The 21,314-nt window shown below is 52.9% G+C and overlaps 1 protein-coding gene across 1 annotated transcript in view; it reads right to left on the reverse strand.

Annotated features, from left to right (window-relative positions):
* Nucleotides 1-18,478, reverse strand: part of XKR5 (XK related 5) — a 37,578-nt gene extending 19,100 nt beyond the window's left edge. The window contains exons 1-6 of the mRNA XM_082375261.1: nt 18,348-18,478; nt 15,716-15,899; nt 8,875-9,059; nt 7,874-8,083; nt 6,153-6,322; nt 1,078-1,189 (exon numbers count right to left, since the gene is read on the reverse strand). Coding sequence (XP_082231387.1) covers nt 1,078-1,189; nt 6,153-6,322; nt 7,874-8,083; nt 8,875-9,059; nt 15,716-15,899; nt 18,348-18,405 — 919 coding nt within the window. The 5' untranslated portion in view covers nt 18,406-18,478. The remainder of the gene's footprint in view (nt 1-1,077; nt 1,190-6,152; nt 6,323-7,873; nt 8,084-8,874; nt 9,060-15,715; nt 15,900-18,347) is intronic.
* Nucleotides 18,479-21,314: the final 2,836 nt, after the last annotated feature.

Raw genomic sequence — 21,314 nt, forward strand, 5'->3', positions numbered from 1 at the left:
CCGCGTGGAAGATTCGGGTGCTGTCCTGGAAGCTCTGGCAAAGGCCGCAGAATGAGGGCGCCGCCATCGCCGGGCCAGCGCGTGCTGGGGGAGGAGTGCGGGGAGGAGGCCGGCCGCAGGGCTGCGGCTTCTTTTTTTTTTTTTAATTGAACCCAGTGTTTATATTTAATTACTTTATTTATTTTTATTTATGGCTGTGCTGGGTCTTCGTTTCTGTGCGAGGGCTTTCTCCAGTTGCGGCGAGCGGGGGCCACTCTTCATCGCGGTGCGCGGGCCTCTCACTATCGCGGCCTCTCTTGTTGCGGAGCACAGGCTCCAGACGTGCAGGCTCAGTAGTTGTGGCTCACGGGCCCAGTTGCTCCGCGGCATGTGGGATCTTCCCAGACCAGGGCTCGAACCCGCGTCCCCTGCATTGGCAGGCGGATTCTCAACCACTGCGCCACCAGGGAAGCCCCGGGCTGCGACTTCTGTTATTTTCCAAGTGCAGGAGAGGAGCTCACACCCGATCCGCTAAGCCGGGGCAGCGCGGTGGGCACAGCGTGGACCTTGGTGCCGTTCCCTCATCACGAGACGTAAGCGATCATCTTAAACCGCCAGGCCCTGTGGCTCTGCCCCTCCCAGACCGCCTGACCTCGCGGCATCGCTTAACCTCCCCTGTGCCTCACCCCAGGCTGGGGGGGGGCTCAGCCCCTGTCCTAGGGCTCTTGTCGAGATGCCGCACGTGTGTGGAGTCAGGAAGGTCCCTGCTCTGCCCCTCCGCACCCAGTGCCTCGATGCTGGGAAAAGAGCGGGAGCTTACGTCCTTGACCCCTGCCAGCGCGCCAGAGAGGGTCCCACCCCCGAGACAGCCCCTGCCTCACCAGCAGTTCCTCTGAGCACAGCCAAGCAAGGCAGACGGAGGCTGATCCGGTTTCTCGTGCCCCGTGGGGGCAGCCTTGCCGCCCGCAGGGCAGGGAGCTCCCCTGGTCTCCATCCAGCTGCTTCTGAGCGCCGTTTCCTACCCTTGGAGGGAGCTCACTGTAAAGAAGCAAGTTGGCGTAGGGAGGGGGGGGCTAGGAAGGAGACGCGGGGTCTTACCGATCAGAAATCCAGACAAGACTCCGGCTACAGCCCACAGGCTGGTCCACGACGCTCCCTGGAGAAAATCCGTGGCCAGCAGCACGAGGATGGTGTTCTCAAGCAGCATAACCTAGGGCACCAGAAGGAGAGTCAGCACGCTTGGCCGGGTGCAGACGGCCTCGGGACGCTCCCATCCCGCGATCTGCTGCAGCTCCCTTCAGGGTTGGGGGCTCCGTCCTCGTGCCCCCGGGGGCTCCCACTGCTGACCGGGCCCCCCTGGAAGCAGGGTCAGGGACGAGTGAGCCTCTCTGGCAACGGGGGATTCTCCCTGTTCTCAGTGCAACTCATTAAAATGTCTGCAGGGGGGCTTCCCTGGTGGCGCAGTGGTTGGGAGTCTGCCTGCCAATGCAGGGGACACGGGTTCGAGCCCTGGTCTGGGAGGATCCCACATGCCGCGGAGCAACTAGGCCCGTGAGCCACAATTGCTGAGCCTGCGCGTCTGGAGCCTGTGCTCCGCAACAAGAGTGGCCGCGATAGTGAGAGGCCCGCGCACCGCGATGAAGAGTGGCCCCCGCTCGCCGCAACTAGAGAAAGCCCTCGCACAGAAACGAAGACCCAACACAACCAAAAAAAAAATTAATTAATTAATTAAAAAAAAAAAAAAGAAAGAAAAGCAATTCTGTAAAAAAAAAAAAAAAATGTCTGCAGAATCATAAACGCACAGGAAATGTAAGGGAACAGCTCACAAGGCTGGGGGGTTCCCTTTGGTGAGTCACGTGGGGCTGACAGAGACTTATTTCCTACTTTATATGTTCCATATCCTCATGTTAACTGTATGCGCCTGTTGGCTTTACCATGCAATAATTAAAAGTATCTGCAGGGCTCACTGTGACACTGAATTCCAGTAAGCCAGAGTCAACACACTTTTCGTTAACAACGTCAGAATTTTTTTTTCAAATATTTACCTCTTTAAAGGTAAATCTGGCCCCTGGCCACCAGGTGGCAGCAGGGGAGGTACTCCTGCTGGCTGAACAGGGAGCCTTCCTCCCTGGCCTGAAATAAGGGCAGCTCTTACAGAAGGCTCTCCGTACCTCCCGTCCAGGCGGGCTTATTAGCTAAGGTTTCCAAAGCTAATAATTTTAAACATAAATATAAATTAATATAAAAATATTTTAATATAAAATATATAATACAAAATGTATTTCTTAAAATCAGTAAATAAACGGGATGTAATTCAAAGATGATGTATTTAAAGACTGTGTAGGAGACATTTTTTAAAAACCCTGAATTGCAATACTATTTTTTTTCTTTTTTTTTTTTATAAATTGATTAGCACAATGCCCTGGCACTTGGTAAGTACTTTTTTTTTTTTTTTAATTTATTTATTTATGGCTGTGTTGGGTCTTCGTTTCTGTGCAAGGGCTTTCTCTAGTTGCGGCGAGCGGGGGCCACTCTTCATCGCGGTGCGCGGGCCTCTCACTATCGCGGCCTCTCCTGTTGCAGAGCACAGGCTCCAGACGCGCAGGCTCAGTAGCTGTGGCTCACGGGCCTAGTTGCTCCACGGCATGTGGGATCCTCCCAGACCAGGGCTCGAACCCGTGTCCCCTGCATCGGCAGGCAGATTCTTAACCACTGCGCCACCAGGGAAGCCCCTGCAATACTATTACGCTAAAAGTCTTCCAGGGTTTGCCATAGCCATTTACTGGCATCATTTTAACTCTAGAAAGGTCAAATAAGGAGAGAATAAAAAATGATATTAGGGGCAGCTTAAAACTCCTAAGAATACCCACCTCCCCATGCCTTAGGCTCTGGGCAGCTGTGTTTCAAGGGTCCAGCAGGTGTTATTTCGGTTCTAAATGGCGCTGCCCAGCAGCTCAGCCTGCAAAACTTGGAGATGCTCTCTCTCTACTCCTTAAATCAACCACATCTCATCAGCTGTCTGGCCCTCCTGACATATACCAACTCTTAGGTTTGTATATGTCAAAACAAAACAAAACAAAAAAACTGGTAGTGCAGACTGAAAAAAAAAAAAAATCCATCCCCTTCTTCCTGTCCTTACTGCCCTTTCACAGTTCTGAACTTGCTACTTCCTGTCAGGGCTCTACTGCAATCTCTCCTCCCCATCATTGTCGGGGTAACCCGTTTCACCTGCAGATCAGACCTTGGCATCCTCCCTAACACACCTGGAAACAGCCCCACCTCCACCCAGGGCCGCGGGTCCACTCCTTGACAACGCAGCGGTCCTCTTCACAGTGTGTCCTGACTCTCCGGTCCAGGGTCATCTTCCTACAGGCTGCCCCCTAAAGGGCTGTGACTGCTGGTGTTACGTGTCTACTCGGCTGGGTTAAGAGATGCTCAGATACCGGTAACGCGTTACTTCCGGGTGTGTCCCTGATGGTGTTTCGGGAAGAGATTAGCATTTGAATCGGTAGTCTGAGTAAAGATCACCTTCACCTGTGCAGGTGGGCTCCGTCCAATCTGTTGAAGGTCCGAATAGAACAAAAAAGAGGAAGAGAGAATTCTCTTTCTCTTCTTGAGCTGAGACATCCATCTTCTCCTGTCCTTGGACACCAAGCTCCTGGTTCTTGGTCTTCTGGACTTGGACTAAGTTACCACGGGCTTCCCTGGTTCTCCAGCTTGCGGATGGCAGACCGTGGGACTTCACAGCTTCCATAATTGCATGAGCGAATTCCTATAATAAATCTGCTCTTACGCATCCATACATATCCCATTGGTTCTGTTTGTCTGGAGAACGCTGACAAACGCAATGACTTTCCACTGACAAAGACCCTCTTCTTGACCAAACGACTCAGACAGGCTCGCCTAAGCCCTCTTCTGGATGAGGCCTCAGCCTTGGCCTATAAAAACTGCAGACTCGTAGCGGAAATGATTTTGCCCACCTCTGCACATTAAGAGACCCGAACCAACACTACCATAATTTCTAACAGCTCAAGGCTGCACCCCTAGCATGATGACCCCAGCCGCAGTTAAGTCCCTGCCTAAGAAAGCTCAGTGCTGTCAGGAGAATGTACTGTTCATTCCAGCCCAAATCTGGTGATAGGCAGATAGGCCCTGAACTTCCTCTTGGGGGGCGTTACCTTAGAAAGTTTGTGATTATAAACCCTTTCTCTATCCCTTTGAAATGTACATCTTTTACCACCCAGAGCCATCTTCTCCAGGACCTGAGGACCATCTCTCTGAAATACGCACATCCCAGGAGACGACTCTCCCAGCCTGTGAGCTCCTTGCCCTAAGGTGTGTGAACACTGCCTCCTGTTGTGAAGAAATGGGAAGTGTGTTTCTCGTCCCGAAAGCGCCAACTAACACCCCAGATGGTGAGGTCACATTGACCACACCCCTTCACTCCCCGACTCTGCTCGAGCCCACACTGTCCCACGCCATTCTCCCTTTAAAATATGCAGTCGCCTCTGCATAAATTGAGGTCGGGGTCAGTCCACGCTGGACCCCTTTCCTTGTTGCAACTGACTTAATAGAATCTGTTTTCATCACCGTCAACTGGCGTCCGGGTGTGTTTAACTCGGTACCGTCCACACTGGCTTTCCTACGGCCTCCCCCGCACCCCGTGGCCTTCATTGTGCTTCTGCATCTTTGCTCCTCCACGCTCGAAACTTCCGTAGTGTCTAAGTTCTGTCTTTTCCTATTCAATCACTCTGAACTCAGTGGTCCGGTGACTAAGACAGCTGCAAAGAATTAAGCATTTGTTTCCCTTCCTTATGTAACAGCCCCTAGAACTCCTGGGACAAGGGTGTGAACGTGACAAAAACAAACAAAGAAAAGCAGCAAATGTGAAACGTCTCCTTACGTAGTCCTCCTTCTCAGGGCGCCCATGGGCATCGGCACGTGAACACGCTGCTCCGGTAAACGGACGATGGAAAAGTGACCCTCAGCTTTATTCACGGTGCGTGGGGGTGGGGCCCTGCCACACACTCAGCCCTCACCCCCCACAGTGAGATGGGCCTTGTTACTCCCGGTTTCCAGATGTGGAAACTGAGGCTTGGCGGGGCTCTGTGACTCATTCAGCATCACAGGTCCTCTTTGGTCTGTGGGCCCCGTGGCCTATGGGGTCACCAAGCTCTACGGCGCTCTCCTAAAACCAGGGGGTGACCACGCCGCCCACCTGCTGCCGGACAGGAGCTGCACCTCCGGGCTCTTCTCTTTGTTCCCACCTCCATCCTGGAGCGCCTGCACAAGTTTTTGTATTAGTAACAGCCACGATTTGTTGGTTATTTCAGCCCAAGTTGTTTATTATTTAATCTTCCCAGGGACCCTGAAAAGCAGGTAGGTCTTACATCACTGTCACAGGGACACTGAGAGGTGGGTGGCTATGTCCTGATGTGCTGATGAAAAAATAGGCCCAGAGAGTTTAAATTCTTGGCCATGTCATTTGGTGACAGTTAATGGCAGAGCCAGGGTCCCACATAAGCCCGTCTGATTCCAAAGCGTGTGCTCCGAAGCCCTGGCTGGTCCTCTCTCCTTTGCCATTTGCAATGCAGTTCAACTTCCCCCTTCTCATCAAAAGTGTCCCTGGTCATCCCAGTGGGAAGTGACACTCCTGTGAGATTCAGACGCTGTTTTCTCTGCCAGCATTTGTCCACATTCTGCCTCTTTTTAAAAATTGTTTGGGTAGAAGCTTATCTCCTCCATGGGACCAGAAGCAGCCTGCAGACAGGCATTACGTAATCTTTGTGTTTTTCACACTATCTAGGACCACAGCTGTAACTCAGTGATTGAGCTGATTAACAAGGGCATTGCGTATATGACACAGAATAGAACTGTGATTATATTTATCAGATGGGCTGACATAGAGAGTGGCTGAAAAACACCACCAAAGGCGCCACAATCCTTGCCACGGTAACTATGTGGAAACAACTGGACGTCAGGTTACTATTTTCAGAGCCCATCATCTCTGTTCAAGACTATACTTCCTTTTAGAATTTTTCCTAAAATTAAGCTATTCCTCCTTAATAGATACGTGTGCACAAGTGCACACATGCACACACACACGCATGCACGCACACGTTCTACGTATACAGTAAAAGCTGGGATTAAACAAAACCGTCATCACCACTTGCCGTGTAGAACGTGGCCATCCGGCTTCGGGAAGGGCTGTCCCAGACGTTGAGGTAGCAGAGGATGTACGTGGCACCCATGAGCAGGTTGAACAGCCTCCAGTGGCAGGTGCTGTCCACGATGTCACTCTGCTGAGCCACGAGCCAGAATGTCATCACCAGCCAGTGGGCACCTGCAGAGAGCAGCCTTGGAAGTCAGGGTCCTCGGGGTGGGGGGGCGCTGAGGGAGGAGACGGGGAGCGGGTAGGGCAGGAACTCGGAAACCAGGGCGTGTAGCCCTCCTCTCTGTTCTGACTGCATCTGACCCGGCATCCAAGAAAACAAATGAAAGCCCAGAAGAGATTCAAGGGGCACAGAAAACCTACACTTTCTATTTTTGCAAGTATTATCTCACTTGATCCTCATAAAGGGTAGCTGACCTAATTTGGGGATAAGCAAACAAAAACTAGCTTCAGTAACACTCACCAAATATCGCGCACTTAGGCCTTTTTAGTTCCAGAAAGTGTTTAAAGAGCCAGTGACAAAACTGATTGCTCACTGTTTTTTAATCCCTGCTCGAAGGGCTTAAAAACCTCCACATCCAAAGGAAAGATCTGTACGCAATCCCGCTGTAATATTGGTTCCTATAGTTTAGGAGGAATAACGTCATACTGGAGTTTGAACTGAAATTTTTAAAAAAAACGAATTAAAAACAGCTAATGTCTCTTTAGGAACACAATTTCTTTCAAAGATTTCTGCTTTCTGCCAATAAATGTATCCATGCTTGTTCTAGGCTCAAGTCTAAATATCTCTCAGTGCTTCGTGTTCCTTCTTGTAGAGGGTGTTCCCTGATGACCGGAAGAGGTTCCTCTCTGGGCAGGGACACACAGGCCCCCGGCAGGCATCCTGCATCGTCAGGCAAACTCCCTGCCATCACTGGTCAAATCAGGTGCGGCTAGATTGAGGGCTGAGGGGGGCTTTGGATTCAGTGGACATGTCCTGTTTGAAACAGAGAAGGTGCCTAAAACTCAGCATTTGAGTAACAGGGAGGGCTTTTGGAGGCTAGGAGCCACAGCACAGTATGTACTGCACATTTCTGTATCACGTCAGGGCACGTGGGACCCTGTGCCTCCCTCCTGTTTAAGTGCCAGTTTTACTAGGGATTTTCAGCCCATGATACAGAATGTGGAGCCCTCAGCAGCTAAGGCTGTGCTCTGGAGTTGGCTGGTCCTTTGAGGGCTGGGCTCTCTGAGCTGTGGGCGCGTTTCTCCAGAGAGACCCTCCATGCGTTCCTCCTCTCCCTGGACGCTCGTGGGCTGAGTCTATTCCTCCACGTTCTTGAACTTGGGCTGGCCGAGACCGCTTCGCCAGGCAGAATACAGCAGAAGACACGCTGATCCAGTTCCGGGCCAGTTGTAAGAGGACTGGCGGTTTCCACCCCCTTTCTCTTGGGATGCTCAGCTGACATGTCCGAATCCAGAGGACTTTGCCGAAGAGAAAGGGTGGAGGAGCCCTGGGTGCCAGACGTCTGTACAGCCAGCCCAGGGGAGCCTCCCTGTGAATGCAGACACCTGCTAACCTACTGCGACGGTGTGAGGACGCCCTGGCCCAGGCAAGAACCCCCAGCGGGGCCCAGTCAGCCCGCAGAACCGGGGCTGTTGATCATGAATGGTGCTTTTAAGGCATTAAGTTCTGGGGTGGTGTGTCATGCAGCAACAGATAGTCGGAACGTATGCTCAACTCACCTGCAACAACCAGAACCCAGACGCGGTACACTTGGAAGAACAGAACCAGACTCAGAACGCGGGCTCCCACCATACCCATCCTCCAGAGCAGCTGGCAGCCGAGGGCCGTCCACGGCGTGGAGAGCTGACCCGGCTTCACGGAGCCCATGGCACGAGCATAGCACACCAGGGCCCAGGACAGCATAGACCAGGAGCACAGAGCACTCATCCCTGGAAGCCAAGCGGACAGGACAACCCCGTGTTTACAGGACGTCTAACCCCCTAACAAAACCTGACTTCTCAGAGGGCGTCGTCACCCCCGTGCAAACACGCACGTCCTCCTCCGCTCTGAAGCAGTGAGGACGTGCAGGAGGGCCTTGCTCGCTGAACACGTGGGTGCTTGTCCCCTCAGGTGGGCTGGGCTCTCCGTGTGTCCACCCTTGAAGACAAGCATTCAGTCACTGCTCCTCAAGCACCTCCGGTTTGTGACGAAGCAGATCCTAACGGCTCTGATCGTGGCATTTCATCCCAAATGCGCTCTGCCCTTCAATCCATATACAGGAGGTTTAATCAGAGAAATAAGACCAGGACATCAAATGGTTCCAGGCCCGTAGGAGACAGCCTGCGCCCTGGGGTGAGAGCCGGCAGAAGATGCACGTTTGCCGGGGCCTGAGTTGCTCTGTTTCCATGGCTCTCGAGGTGTGTTGCTCAGGCTGCAGACTTAGTCCCGTGAGAAACAGACACGCTGATTTCACAAGTGGCAGCGCGTGGCACCTTCCCAAGGTGCTTTCAGGCTCATCTGACTCTCTGCAATTTCTGTCCCATGGACTGAGCCCCACGAGGGAAGCCGACCCCCGGGAACTCATCGCCCCAAACAAAAGCCAGTATTAACCATTCCCTTGGGCTGCCCTAATTCTCCCAAACAGGAAATCTTAGGTTGCCGGGTTTTGCTAAATAAGGCGTTTCCTTCTGTCCCCCTTGAGAAGTCGGACGGTCTGAGGCCAGTGGTAGGAGACACTCACCCGGCACGATACCAGTGAAGTCCGAGGCGAGAAAGACGTATGTTTGAAGCAGCAGGTGGGGCCCGACCTGCAGCAGGGCTTCCAGGAGGCGCAGGGCCGACAGGTCGGCCTCCTGCATCCGCAGCTGGCCCCAGGGGGAGGCCTCCCCTTCCCTCCGGAGAACAGGGGCCACGGCGTCCCAGTGCCTGAGGAAGAGGAGAGCCCGGGACTCAGAACCACACCGTGATAGCTTATGCAGGAACCCCCTTCTCTGGCTTATCGTGTAGAGACCGATAGCTTTCCAGGGGTTAACCGATCGCATCTACACCCCAAGTGCCTGAGCTCTGACCCCAGAGTGAAGGTGGCACGTCTGTCCCAAGCTGCAGCAGGTGACCTTGCCCAGCAAGGCCCAGCCCGTGGAACACACTCTGCCCACATGTGGAAGGGGTGGTAGGTCATGGAAGGGGTGGTAGGCCGGGAGCCTGGACCACACAGGTTTGCTGCGGACTCTCTCTGAGCCCTGCAAAGTTTGGAGCTAACCCTGAGCTACCTCCCCGGCCCCAGGGCCTCTTGGGATGGGAATTAATCCGCTGCCGCCGGACAGCAGGAAGGGCAGGGCGCCATCGTGGGGTGTGCAAGGGCGGGCCGCCCTGGCTGTAGGGACACACATCCAGGAAAAGGAGTCAGTGCGACGGAAGAAAAAGGAGGAAACGTGCCTGTTTCATTCTGCTTCCCAAAAACCCACCCTAGAAACCTTTCTGATGCTTCCATCTTACGAAAGCCGTCTGGAGGTGCCATGGGTCGCTGTCCCGCGCCCCCAGGAGGGTCGTGCACGTATAAAAACGACACCGTTCCCCCCGCACGTGTGGGCTCTGGGGACTTCGGGTTTTCACAGCGGTTTCCCACTCACGTGCCCAGAAGCAGGAACACCGTGATCCCTACACCTGCCTGCAGCAGGGGCAGGCGTGCCTGCCAAGTCCATGTGCAATTGCGAACTTCTGTCCAAGTTCAGAAAAACTGGGAATCATTTTAATTTACCGACTCCTGAAAGAGAGCTGGGTGCGCCTTTCAAGTTACCCCGAACGCCCCCTCCCTCTGATCTCCGGCCAACATTTCTACGGCCAGAGCAGAAGGGGGTCCTCTTTGAAATGGCTTTGTTCAGGGTACAGAGGGCCCAGGAAAGACACTTAAGAAAGACAGCTTTCCTCTTTCATGATTTGGATCCTGGAGTGAACTGATTTCTTACTGAGTCTTTGAAGCCGTGATCTCTGACCCAAATATAATGTTAAGAAAAAGCATATGGGGCTTCCCTGGTGGTGCAGTGGTTAAGAATCCGCCTGCCAATGCAGGGGACACGGGTTCGAGCCCTGGTCCGGGAGGATCCCATATGCCACGGAGCAGCTAAGCCCGTGCGTCACAACTACTGAGCCTGAGCTCTAGAGCCCGCAAGCCACAACTACTGAAGCCCACGTGCTACAACTACTGAAGCCTGTGCTCTGCAACAAGAGAAGCCACGGCAATGAGAAGCCCGTGCACCGTGACGAAGAGTAGCCCCCCCTCGCCGCAACTAGAGAAAGCCTGCGCACAGCAACAAAGACCCAACGCAGCCAAAAATAAATAAATTTATTAAAAACAAAAAGCATATGAAGCTGAATACGGTAGCTTCCCTTTCAGTCCTGAATCCTCCATTGTGGGGACGTGCCAATCTCCCTTCCTACCCTCCCAGCCGCCTCCATTCATTCCACGGGCATCCTTACTGGGCTGATCCCACCTGCTGGAGACGGCAGAGGGTGCAAACGAAATTGAAGACCTTCTCCGGAAGCCCAAGATTCCGTTGTGGAAAGAAAGCCATACACACGCGAAAGGTTTTAAGCAGGAAGAAAGACGTGTGAAAATGAGAGGGGCGGAAGGGGTCCCGGGGAGAGAGGAAAACATGTTCCGGGAAAGGAGGCACGGGCATACTCAGGACAGGGACAAAGCCTGAGGGAGCACGGTGGCATCGGGGGGGGGGGGGCGGGAGGAGGGCCCCTGAAACGGCGGTCCGCCCTGGGGCTGGACAGCGGAGGCCTCTTCTGGCCCAGCTGAGGAGTTGGGTGTCCCTTCTGGACCAGTGGGAAATGGAGAACCAGTGCGAATGCGATTCACCTGGTTTTCTGAATCGCGCTTCTGGAACCTGATGCAGGGAGGAAGGGACTCAGGCTGAGATCACTGGTTAGGGGGGTTCGGGGGGCCCAGGTGAAAGCGGAGGTACGGGGCGGGCAGTGGGGGGAGGAGGGCGGAGGTGGGAGTGGATGGTCTCCTTCCAGGTCCTCGCCAGCTCCTGCCCGGATTTCTGGCCGCCTGCCTGGCCCCTGGACTCCCCCTTCTCAGTTCCTTTCCTGTGCTGTCTCTAAGGGCCTTGCCTGACCAGGTTATTCCTTTACTTAAACCTTTCCAGTGGCTCTCCAACCCCTTACCTGGCGGACAAGTTCCTTCACGGTCCAGCCCACTCTGTCTCCGCCCACACTGCTCTTGTCCAGAAAATCCTCAGCCTGCACTCACAGCACAGCACACTTCTAGTTTTCCAAAACCACCACTGGCAGCGCCTCTTTCTGCATCAGCTTTGCTGTTTCCTGGGTCACAAGTGCCTCCCCCTCCCACGTGCATCAGAGTCCGCCTCATCCTTCAGCCCTCACACGACGGCTCCTGTGTCCGGACGGCGGTTCCAATCGTGAGCGGCATCAGAGTCACCAGGTGGGCTGTTTAAAGACAGCTTGCCCGGCCCCAGGCCTAGAATTTCTAATTAAACAGACGCGTTTGGAGAATTATGAGGAGTTTGCCGCGATGCCATGTGGGTCCCGGTGAAGCTCGAGAATTTGCATTTTTAGCGAGTTTCGGGTGATGAAGACGTCGCTGGTCCAGGGATGCACCGTGGCAAACCCTGGGGCTCCCAGCGTCCTGCGAACATCTCCCTCTTCTTCTAATTCACTGTTCCAGCTTTGTTCCCAATTTGGCCTCAGACTGTGTCTTAATCACGTGTCTCCAGCCCCTTTGTTCACACAAGGTTAGTAAACATGAACGAATAAATACCGAGCATATTGAGCTGTGTTAATGATGGTCTAAGATTTCTAGTTGCACTGAGAACAACATGCACTAAAAATTGACATTTGTTAACACGTTTAATTAAACTAACTTGGTCTTTGGAATGATGTTTCCCAGCAAGCTCCACTGAACAGCTTAAATAAAAAACCAAACTTATCCGCTTCACCCGGAGTAGTCTATCGTAGCCACACAAGGTGAAGAATTAGTGACACCTCTCTCCATCTTAACCTTTATGGTGACGTGAAAGCTGAGACAGTGAACAGCTGAGGTTTCCGCTAGGACTGTACAGTTTTTTCAAGTTTTTAAAATTGCGGTAAAATACACATAACATAAAATGTACCATCTTTACCATTTTATGGGTACAGTTCAGTGATATTAATAATTTAAATTTCATAATTTACTAGATTATTGACAATTTGCAATAATTCATAATGGTGTGCAACCAACACCACCATCGTCCTCTGTAACTCTTTTCATCTTGTAAAACTGAAACTCTGTCCCCATTAAACAGTAACTCCCCGTTCCCTCCTCCCCCCGGCCCCTGGCACCCCCCATCCTACTTTCTGTCTCTATGAACTTGACTCTATGAACTTGACTACTCTAGGTGCCACGTGTAAGTGGAATTATATATTTGTCTTAGCACATGGCTTACTGCATCATGTCCTCCAGATTCATCCACGTTGTAGAATATTACAGAATTTCATTCTTTTTTTCCATTGTATGTACAGACCACATTTTGCTTATCCATTCATCTGTTAATAGACACTTGGGTTGCTTCATGTTTTGGCTACTGTGAGTAATGCTGCTATGAACATGGGTGTACAAAGATCTCTTCCACACCCTGCTTTCAACTTGTTTGGATATATACCCAGAAGTGGAATTGCTGGATTATATGGTACTTCTATGTTTAATTTTTTTAGGAACTACCATTCTGTTTTCCATAGTGGCTGCACCATTTTACATTTCCACCGACGGTGTGCAAGGGTTCCAATTTCTCCACATCCTTGCCAACACTTGTTTCCTGGGGGGTTTTGGGGTTTTTTTTAAATTTATTTATTTTTGGTTGTGTTGGGTCTTCGTTGCTGCCCAGGGGCTTTCTCTAGTTGCGGCGAGCCGGGGCTGCTCTTCCTTGCGGTGCGCGGGCTTCTCATTGCGGTGGCTTCTCTTGTTGCGGAGCACGGGCTCTAGGCATGCGGGCTTCAGTAGTTGTGGCACGTGGGCTCTAGAGCGCAGGCTCAGTAGTTGTGGCGCATGGGCTTAGTTGCACCACAGCATGTGGGATCTTCCCGGACCAGGGCTCGAACCCCTGTCCCCTGCATTGGCAGGCGGATTCTTAACCACTGCGCCACCAGGGAAGCCCTACTTTTATATTTTAAGTCCTTGCATTTTTTACAAGCCACTTCATGAGGTTTGCGTTTAATTGGTTTTTTTGTTTTTAGTAGATTCTTCTGCATTATGTTATGATCTCTTTTTAAATGCTATTTGTATAGGATTGTGCAAACAGAATTGTTTTGGCTCCTCCTACAGGTGCTTTAGCTGAACTGCAGTTTTCTGAGCGGCTTCTTGGGAATCAGTCTTGCAAAATTCCGTGTGGATGTGCTGAAAGACACTCCATTACCCAGTGTCTTCTTTGTGAAAGCCCAATAAGCTGGTTGCAGGAAAAGGAATAATTTCTTGTTTTCTACTTTAACTTTCAAAGTTTTCTTCTAAGGAAGTAGATTTCCATTTGTTTGGTTTATTTTCTATCACAGAAACATTGCAAACCATGTAGCTTCTTATGCTTGTTGCAAAACTGAGAGACAAATTTGTGGTTCACCGTGAGCAAGAGTAATTGTGCTTTTTTTTTTTTTTAACATCTTTATTGGAGTAATTGTGCATTCTGGCATTATCTTCTTTCCCAACATTCCCTTCCGTTTCCTGACTTTTCTCACTTCTTTTCTTTTCTCTTGCCTTTTCTTTTTGTCCTTTTAAATTATACATATATATTTTTAGTCGTCTTAACTTTTTTTTTTTTTTTTTTGGTCGCACTGAGCAGCATATGGGATCTTAGTTCCCTGACCAGGGATCGAACCTGTGTCCCCTGCAGTGGGAGCGCAGTCTTAAACACTGCACTGCCAGGGAAGTCCCATTAACTTCTTTTTTTAAATAAGAAGAGATATAGATGACTAGTTGTTTTTCCTAATTTCTAATTTTCCTGTCTCTCTTCATTTACCCATTTTAGTTTTTAAAAAAAATATATTTAGTATTCATGGCATCATCTGAGAAACTTGGGGAAGATGAGCGGGGGTCAGTTTTGGACACCAGCATGGAAGTGGATACGTGCGAGCCTGACATTGCCCCATCTCTGAAGAAGGCACTGGATCAAATGGGACCAAGGGTCCCCACGGAGCCCCAGAAGACAGATTTATCTGACAGTTATTCAGGAGGCTTCTCTCAAGTGACTGGCCCTGACTTCAATCTTCTTTTGAGCTATGACATGTTTGCTTAGGGGAGAGCTGATTCATTTTTTTTCAATAGGTGCTCTGTCCTTGAGGTCGCACACTTGATGACTATAACGTACCACGTGGTCCCTGGAAGGACCTGAGCCCTTAATGGTTTTCGTACCAAGTTGGGCACACAGAAGGGTCAGCACATGTGGGTAGCGCCCAGTACAGGCTCCGATCCTCCCTGAGTCCAACGGGAAAGCCACCTCTGCTCTCTCCCCACTGGTCAGAGTCCTATCGTGTCAGAGGAACCACATGGCTTGAACACAAAGGCTCAGCTTTAGGCAAAATTGCTGTAGTTGAAAATGCTTCTGGTGCCTTTGGAGATGTAGGGTTCCAGCTCCGAGGGGCCCAGAGAAATTCGGGTGGTTGGGCGATGTCTTTATCAGAAGTACCCTCTGCCTCCAAGCTGAGATTCAGTCCCTCCTCAGAGGCAGCTGGGAAATCAGAAAACTCACTTCAGCGCCTCCAAAGAAAGCCTTGGGCATGGCTTGAAGGCATAAACCACGCAAAACAGCCAGCAGCACAGCCCGAGGTCTGGGACTTGGCCGTGACTCCTGGACAGCCTTCCTATCCTCAGCGACTACAAGTTCATGTACTCTTGAGCCGGAGGGCTTCACCCATCTGATCTCCCAAGTTTCTCCCTTTTAAAATTCCTGGCAACTCTATGGGATTATGAGGCAGCTGAGAGCTGAAATGTGCCCCAGTGTAAGCTCACTGCCGCATCTGCCCTGACCCTCCAGGAATCCAGGTATCCCAGGGAAAATAACACCTTACCGGCACTGGTGGACCAAAGGCGAGCCGGCTGAGCGCTGGGCCTGTCCAGGATGCCTTTTTATGGAAAAATTTGGCCCTGGCACCCAAATGGCTTCTCCTTGCAATAAAAGCTTAATGCAAATGTTACCAGGCCGACCCCACTGCTGAGTCTGCTTAAATCTGTGTCACCCTCCTGGAGTGAGGGAGTAGGGGTTTACACGGACCGGCCCTAACTGAGTCACTTTCCATGGCTCTAAAGGCGAGACCAACTGAATTAAACAAGAGCACATAGGATTTGGCCCAAGTCAAGAAAAAGCTTTTGAAGGGTCACGGCTCCTTCTGGTAGGAGCCCCTTGAGGATGCTCAAGGAAGTTCAGGCTGGGCGAGGTGACCAATATCAGAGCAGATGTTCAAAGAGGTGGCTTCGAACATTCTCCCAAGCCTGCACTCTTGTGACCCTAAGGATGGAATACGTATGCGCAGAAGAACCCTCCTATCGCACGTGTGAAATCACGCTTCAGGGCTGAAAGGGGCTGCCTTACCGCTTCCACACGCCCAGCTGGAGGAGGTGTAGCACCACCAACGAGCAGTGACTTTGATGTCCATCTTCTCGGAACCAAAGGTAGCTCAGGCCCTGGACCAAGAAGCCAGGCAGTAGCACAGAGAGGGCCAGCCACCCCCAGAGGAGCCGGCCTGTGGTGAAGTAGTAAACCACGGTGCAGAGGCCTGGGGACCAGAGGAAGGACCAGAGCGTTAATGGAAGGCAGGAAGGAGCCTGGGCAACCAGCCAACACTGTGTTCCTACAGCCAGCAGTGCTGCCTGCTACGCCTAGCCTGGAGTGGGCAGAGCCTGCGGGCAGTCTAGACCGGAATGAGGTTGAACGAAAGCGCCAGAGCTTCCCAAAGGATCCCAAAGGCCCAGACACCATGGCTGTATAAAGGGACTGTTGGATCGCATAGGACAGCATGCAAAAAAAACACCTGGCACTTAGTATGTGCTCAAAAATGTAAACCCTCCTCTCTGGGGACGGCTTCATTTATTTTATTTTTGAGGGTTGTAGGATAGGGTCAGGGAATGGAAAGAGCTTGATAAATCTAGGTTAGGATCTGCCCTCCCTGATGAGTGACAATAGAGGTGGGTGCTTACCTCTGTCCAGTACTAGTAGGTGCTCGGGGCTCACAGTAATTGTTTTACAGGACTATTGCTTGCGTTTCCCAGGGTTAGAGTTTAACGTGGATTTATGGGCACATAAAGCTGTGAACTGCAGCGGGAAGAGAGCACCGCCCCAGGTACAGACGGGAACCCTGCAGGTTCCCAGAGAAGCCAGGGTTTGGGCACCCATTCCTTGGTGCCCAGGCTCTGTCCCTTGCTCTAATCACCCGGCACACAAGGCAAACCAGGAGCCCCAGGCACAAGAAGCCTCTGGGGGAGTCACGCCCTGCCCAGTCTGAGGAACGCTGAGGCCCAGGCGTTCCTAGCTGGGAGGGAAGGAGGAGGCCACGTCCGCGGGGCCACCTGGGGTGGGTGCCGAGACCCGGGGTCCTGTCTCATCTTAGCCCTGCTCGGTGGCGGCGCTGGACCCCGGAGCTTTGGAGCCGGTCTCAACCTGGGACCTCCTCTGGGCGCCTCTGAAACCTCATGGCGGGGACGACCCCGGGGGACCTTCGCGGACCGCGGCTCTAACAAGGGACCCGCCGACACGGCGCGGGGGCAACTCCCTCCCAGGATAAAGTGCAGAGCCAGCGCCCGCCGGGGTCCCCAAGTGCCTGAGAGCTGGGGAGTGGCGAGGAACGCTGGGGGGGTCTGGATGCTGAAGCCCCATTAATTCCACTCCCCCCAACCCCTCCCCCCATCTGCGGGGGCCCCGCGAGGAAGAAGCGGCTGCAGGGAGCCGGGCGGCAGCGGGCGGAGGCCTCCGCTCCGGCACCGAAGGAGTTACAAGTTCAAACTGGAAAGGCGCTGAACCGCGCCGCCTGCTCGCCCCGTCCCGGCCGGCGGACCGCGCTCCCCACGCGCCCAGGGCGCCCCGCACCGGCCGCCTCCGGCCCAGCTGTAGACGGTCCTCCCTCCAGAGCTCCGCGGAAGCCGAGCCCAGTCCCACCACAGCCTGGCCCCGAGCGGTTTCCCCCGCCGCCCAGACCCCCAGGCCGGCCGGGTAGTGGGGAGAGCAGGGCGCCCCCAGGCCGGCCGGGTAGTGGGGAGAGCAGGGCGCCCCCAGGCCCGCGTGCAGCGCCTCGGGCACCTGCAGCACTTTGCCGCGTCCCGGAGGCCTTTCTGGAGGGAAGGGGGGGGCACATGTGCCGAGACTCCTGCAGGGGATCACGCACCCGCTGGAGGGGGGTGGAGAGGATCGTGCATCCGCCGCGGAGGGACCTCAGAGGCCGGGGGACCATGCATGCGGGGGCGGAGGGGAGAGAATTGTGCATCCGCCGCGGAGGGACCTCAGATACACCGGGACCATGCATGCAAGGGGGAGGGGGGAGGATCGTGCATCCGCCGCGGAGGGACCTCAGATGCTGGGGGACCATGCATGCGGGGGCGGAGTGGAGAGAATTGTGCATCCGCCGCGGAGGGACCTCAGATACACCGGGACCATGCATGCAAGGGGGAGGGGGGAGGATCGTGCATCCGCCGCGGAGGGGCCTCAGATACACCGGGACCATGCATGCGGGGGCGGAGGGGAGAGAATTGTGCATCCGCCGCGGAGGGGCCTCAGATACACCGGGACCATGCATGCAAGGGGTAGGGGGGAGTATCGTGCATCCGCCGCGGAGGGACCTCAGATGCCGGGGGACCATGCATGCGGGGGCGGAGGGGAGAGAATTGTGCATCCGCCGCGGAGGGACCTCAGATACACCGGGACCATGCATGCAAGGGGGAGGGGGGGAGGATCGTGCATCCGCCGCGGAGGGGCCTCAGATGCTGGGGGACCATGCATGCGGGGGCGGAGGGGGCGCGGCACTCATCCTCGGGGGGCAATCATGCATCCCCAGGAGGGTCGTGCATTCGCGGGGATCTACTAGGGACCGGGCGGGTGGGGTGCCACCGTGCGTGCACTGGCGCGCAGTGCTGGGTGCAGACGGGGAGAGGCCGCCGCCGTGGCCGGGGTGGCGTGTGGGTCCCCGGGCGTCAGGGTGGGTCGGAGGGGTGAGCGTGGCCTGCCCCGCACTCACGCGCGCTCTGCTCGGCCGCCAACAGCAGGGCGGAGAGGCCCAGGACCCCCGCGTGCATCCTCCGCGCCCGCCGCGCCGCTGGCCTGCCTCCCGGGCCCCCGCCCCTTCCCCTCCGGCCGCCCCGAGTCGGGGAGGGTTCCGGCCGGAGACCCGGCTGCAGGATGCATTTCGGCTGAGCCTTTAGGCGCGGAGTGTCTCGTCCTGGGTTTTCCCGAGTAACTAGACGGGTCGGAGGGAGGCAGGGAGGGGGGCAGACTTGAGTTGTCTGCTTCCTAAGCGGGGAAAGTACCGATTACACCCGGCCTCTAGATGTGCGCAGAAGCGGTTCCTCTGCCGTCCCCCAACCTTATAACGGGCCCTGGAAAAGTACTGCGTGAACCTTAGGACCGCAGGTCGGTGGTCAGCAGGAAGTTAAATTGGCCACCGCCTCCGGAGCCGCTCAAAGGCAGTCTGGTCAACCAGTAGGCAGAGAGCACATGTAGGTCTATGGAAGGAGTTGAGTTAGAACCGTTAATTAGTCTTTTCAAAATCTTAGAGGACGTGTAAACTGGTATCTTCTCCTGTGTCTCACTCTCAACTCCATCCCGATCTCTGGCCTCACAAAATGTTTTTTTTCCACATGGGCTTGAAGGTTAATCAAGATTCCCATGTGCAAGAAATAAAACTGCCCACTGGAAAACCTTCTTCCAGGACATACATCTATCTATCTATCTATCTATCTAACTATTGTGTAAAGGAGAAGTGGTATTTAGTCATGGTGATGCTGAGATGAAGTTGGGGTCTTTAACTTTTAAAGCAGGCAATTATCCAAACTATTCCTCCTTTTTATTTGGGGAAGTTTTCCACCTCCATCAAGGATTTGCCACGTCCAAACAATCTTGCTGCGCTGATCCCACTGGTTTAATGAGATGGAGTACCCCCTCTTTCCCTACAAAAGCCCTGCAATAGAAAGAGCCACAGTTGAAGAACTTACATCTTGAAGGAAAAATATAGAGTTGGGTGACCCTATAAATCAAGTGAAGCTACAAAACTCATGATTATTTTCCATTTACCAAATAAAACCTCAGAGTCAGACACCTTTGTCTCTTCCCTGCATTTTCGATGTGATTCTTACAAAATGCTTTATTGCATTGAAGGTAATGTTTGTTTATCCTAAGAGGCTTCCTTCCCTCCCTTCCCCACGACTAATTTTCCACTCACTTTTCAATGCATTTCTGGTTTTCTGGTCAGAACTTTGAATTCTGATCTTCTATGTCTCTCCCCATTTCAGAGTCTCAGTTCTGTGATACAGATGATCAAACCCCCTGTAAACCTTTTGAGTCTCTTCCCTCTAAATCAATACAAGGGAGCAGGTTTAAGGTCTGTGTTTCCATACCTTCGACTTCATACCTCATTGTTAAGAGGCCCACTCCCTCTGGTGTACTACGGCCTCCATTTTTATTAACTTCCAGTCCCCAGATGCTCTTTTCCTGGTTGTCCTGCAAAGGGAGTATGTCATAATGTGGACACACTGGGAGAAGGACCCTCCTCCACTAGTAAAGGAAGAGAAAATTGAAGTCACGTACAGAAATTGCGATTGAGAGTAAAGGTGGAATCGTTGTGGTATTCCATACTTTGCTCAAAGTTTCAAGTTTTAGAAAAAAATGTTTCCTGAATTCCTAGGTATTTTTGAAGAATAAACATGTATCCCATTTTCATATGTTAAAAAAGAACCTAGTGATTTAAAGGTTAGGAGGAGGGTCTTTCTCCTGGGACAGCAGCAGTTTGAATAGGAGCTACAGTCAATGTCTTCTGCCTTGAAGCTATGGGAGGGTTTTTGGAAGGAAAGGTAGAAAATAGAAAACTTCATGGAGAAAGGGGTTTATACTGTCCCAGGAGAATAGCCTCAGCTCAGAAAATAGTGGTTCCCACTCTACCTCACAGCCATGGGATGAAAGAGATCATGATGTGGTGTTAGGGGGTGAGGGGGAGGATTCTGCAGAAATCTTGGAAACTAGAGAATCATGTATGACTAAAGTGTAAACACCTGACCCCATATCTAAGCCTTTTGAGTTAGATTGAAACAAATCACCACAGATTCCTTCTACCTTCTCAGGCCCAGGGCTCTGCTGTGTGACTTTGCCGCTTCTCTCATTAAGGGCTGGACCTTTTTCTTTTTCTTTTTTTTTAATTAATTAATTTATTTATTTATTATTTTTTAATTTTGGCTGTTTTGAGTCTTCGTTTCTGTGCGAGGGCTTTCTCTAGTTGCAGCGAGCGGGGGCCACTCTTCATTGCGGTGCGCGGGCCTCTCACTATCGCGGCCTCTCTTGTTGCGGAGCACAGGCTCCAGACGCGCAGGCTCAGTAGTTGTGGCGCACGGGCTTAGTTGCTCCGTGCATGTGGGATCTTCGCAGACCAGGGCTCGAACCCGTGTCCCCTGCATTGGCAGGCAGATTCTCAACCACTGCGCCACCAGGGAAGCCCTTGGACCTTTTTTTCACCCCCGGAATTTGGCCAGCCTGCGATTGGCTCTGAGCAACAGAATGTGGGAGAAGTTATGTGGTAGGAATTCTAAGCCGAGCCCAGTGGCCCTGCAACTGCTTCTCTGTCTCTGTCTCTCTCTCTCTGGGAGTTTCTCTCTTTGTTTCTCTGACTCTGCCTCTCACTGTGTCTCTGTGGGCCTGTCACTCTCAGCACCTGAGCCTGTGAAGAAGCCTGGGTCAGCCCGACCAAGAGAGCCCTGAGTCCCCCCCAGTGACTAAGCTTCAGAGAGGTTTCTTGCTGACTCCAGGCCCCTCCGCCACTCAGACAAACTGCCAAGGTGCCCCCCAAACACACCTCCTTGTGAGATGCTGCCCCGCTGTGGTCACCATTGTAGGGGAACAACTCTGAAATCCCTTGTCTAGCTAGGAATGCCCAGCACAGGCACATGCGTAGGTCAGTGTAGATAAATCCCAGTGGGACGTGCACTCCTCTGGGAAGGGA

The sequence above is a fragment of the Balaenoptera borealis genome (genome assembly GCF_965194805.1).
Source record: "Balaenoptera borealis genome assembly, chromosome: 21".
Taxonomy (NCBI): Eukaryota; Metazoa; Chordata; class Mammalia; order Artiodactyla; family Balaenopteridae; genus Balaenoptera; species Balaenoptera borealis.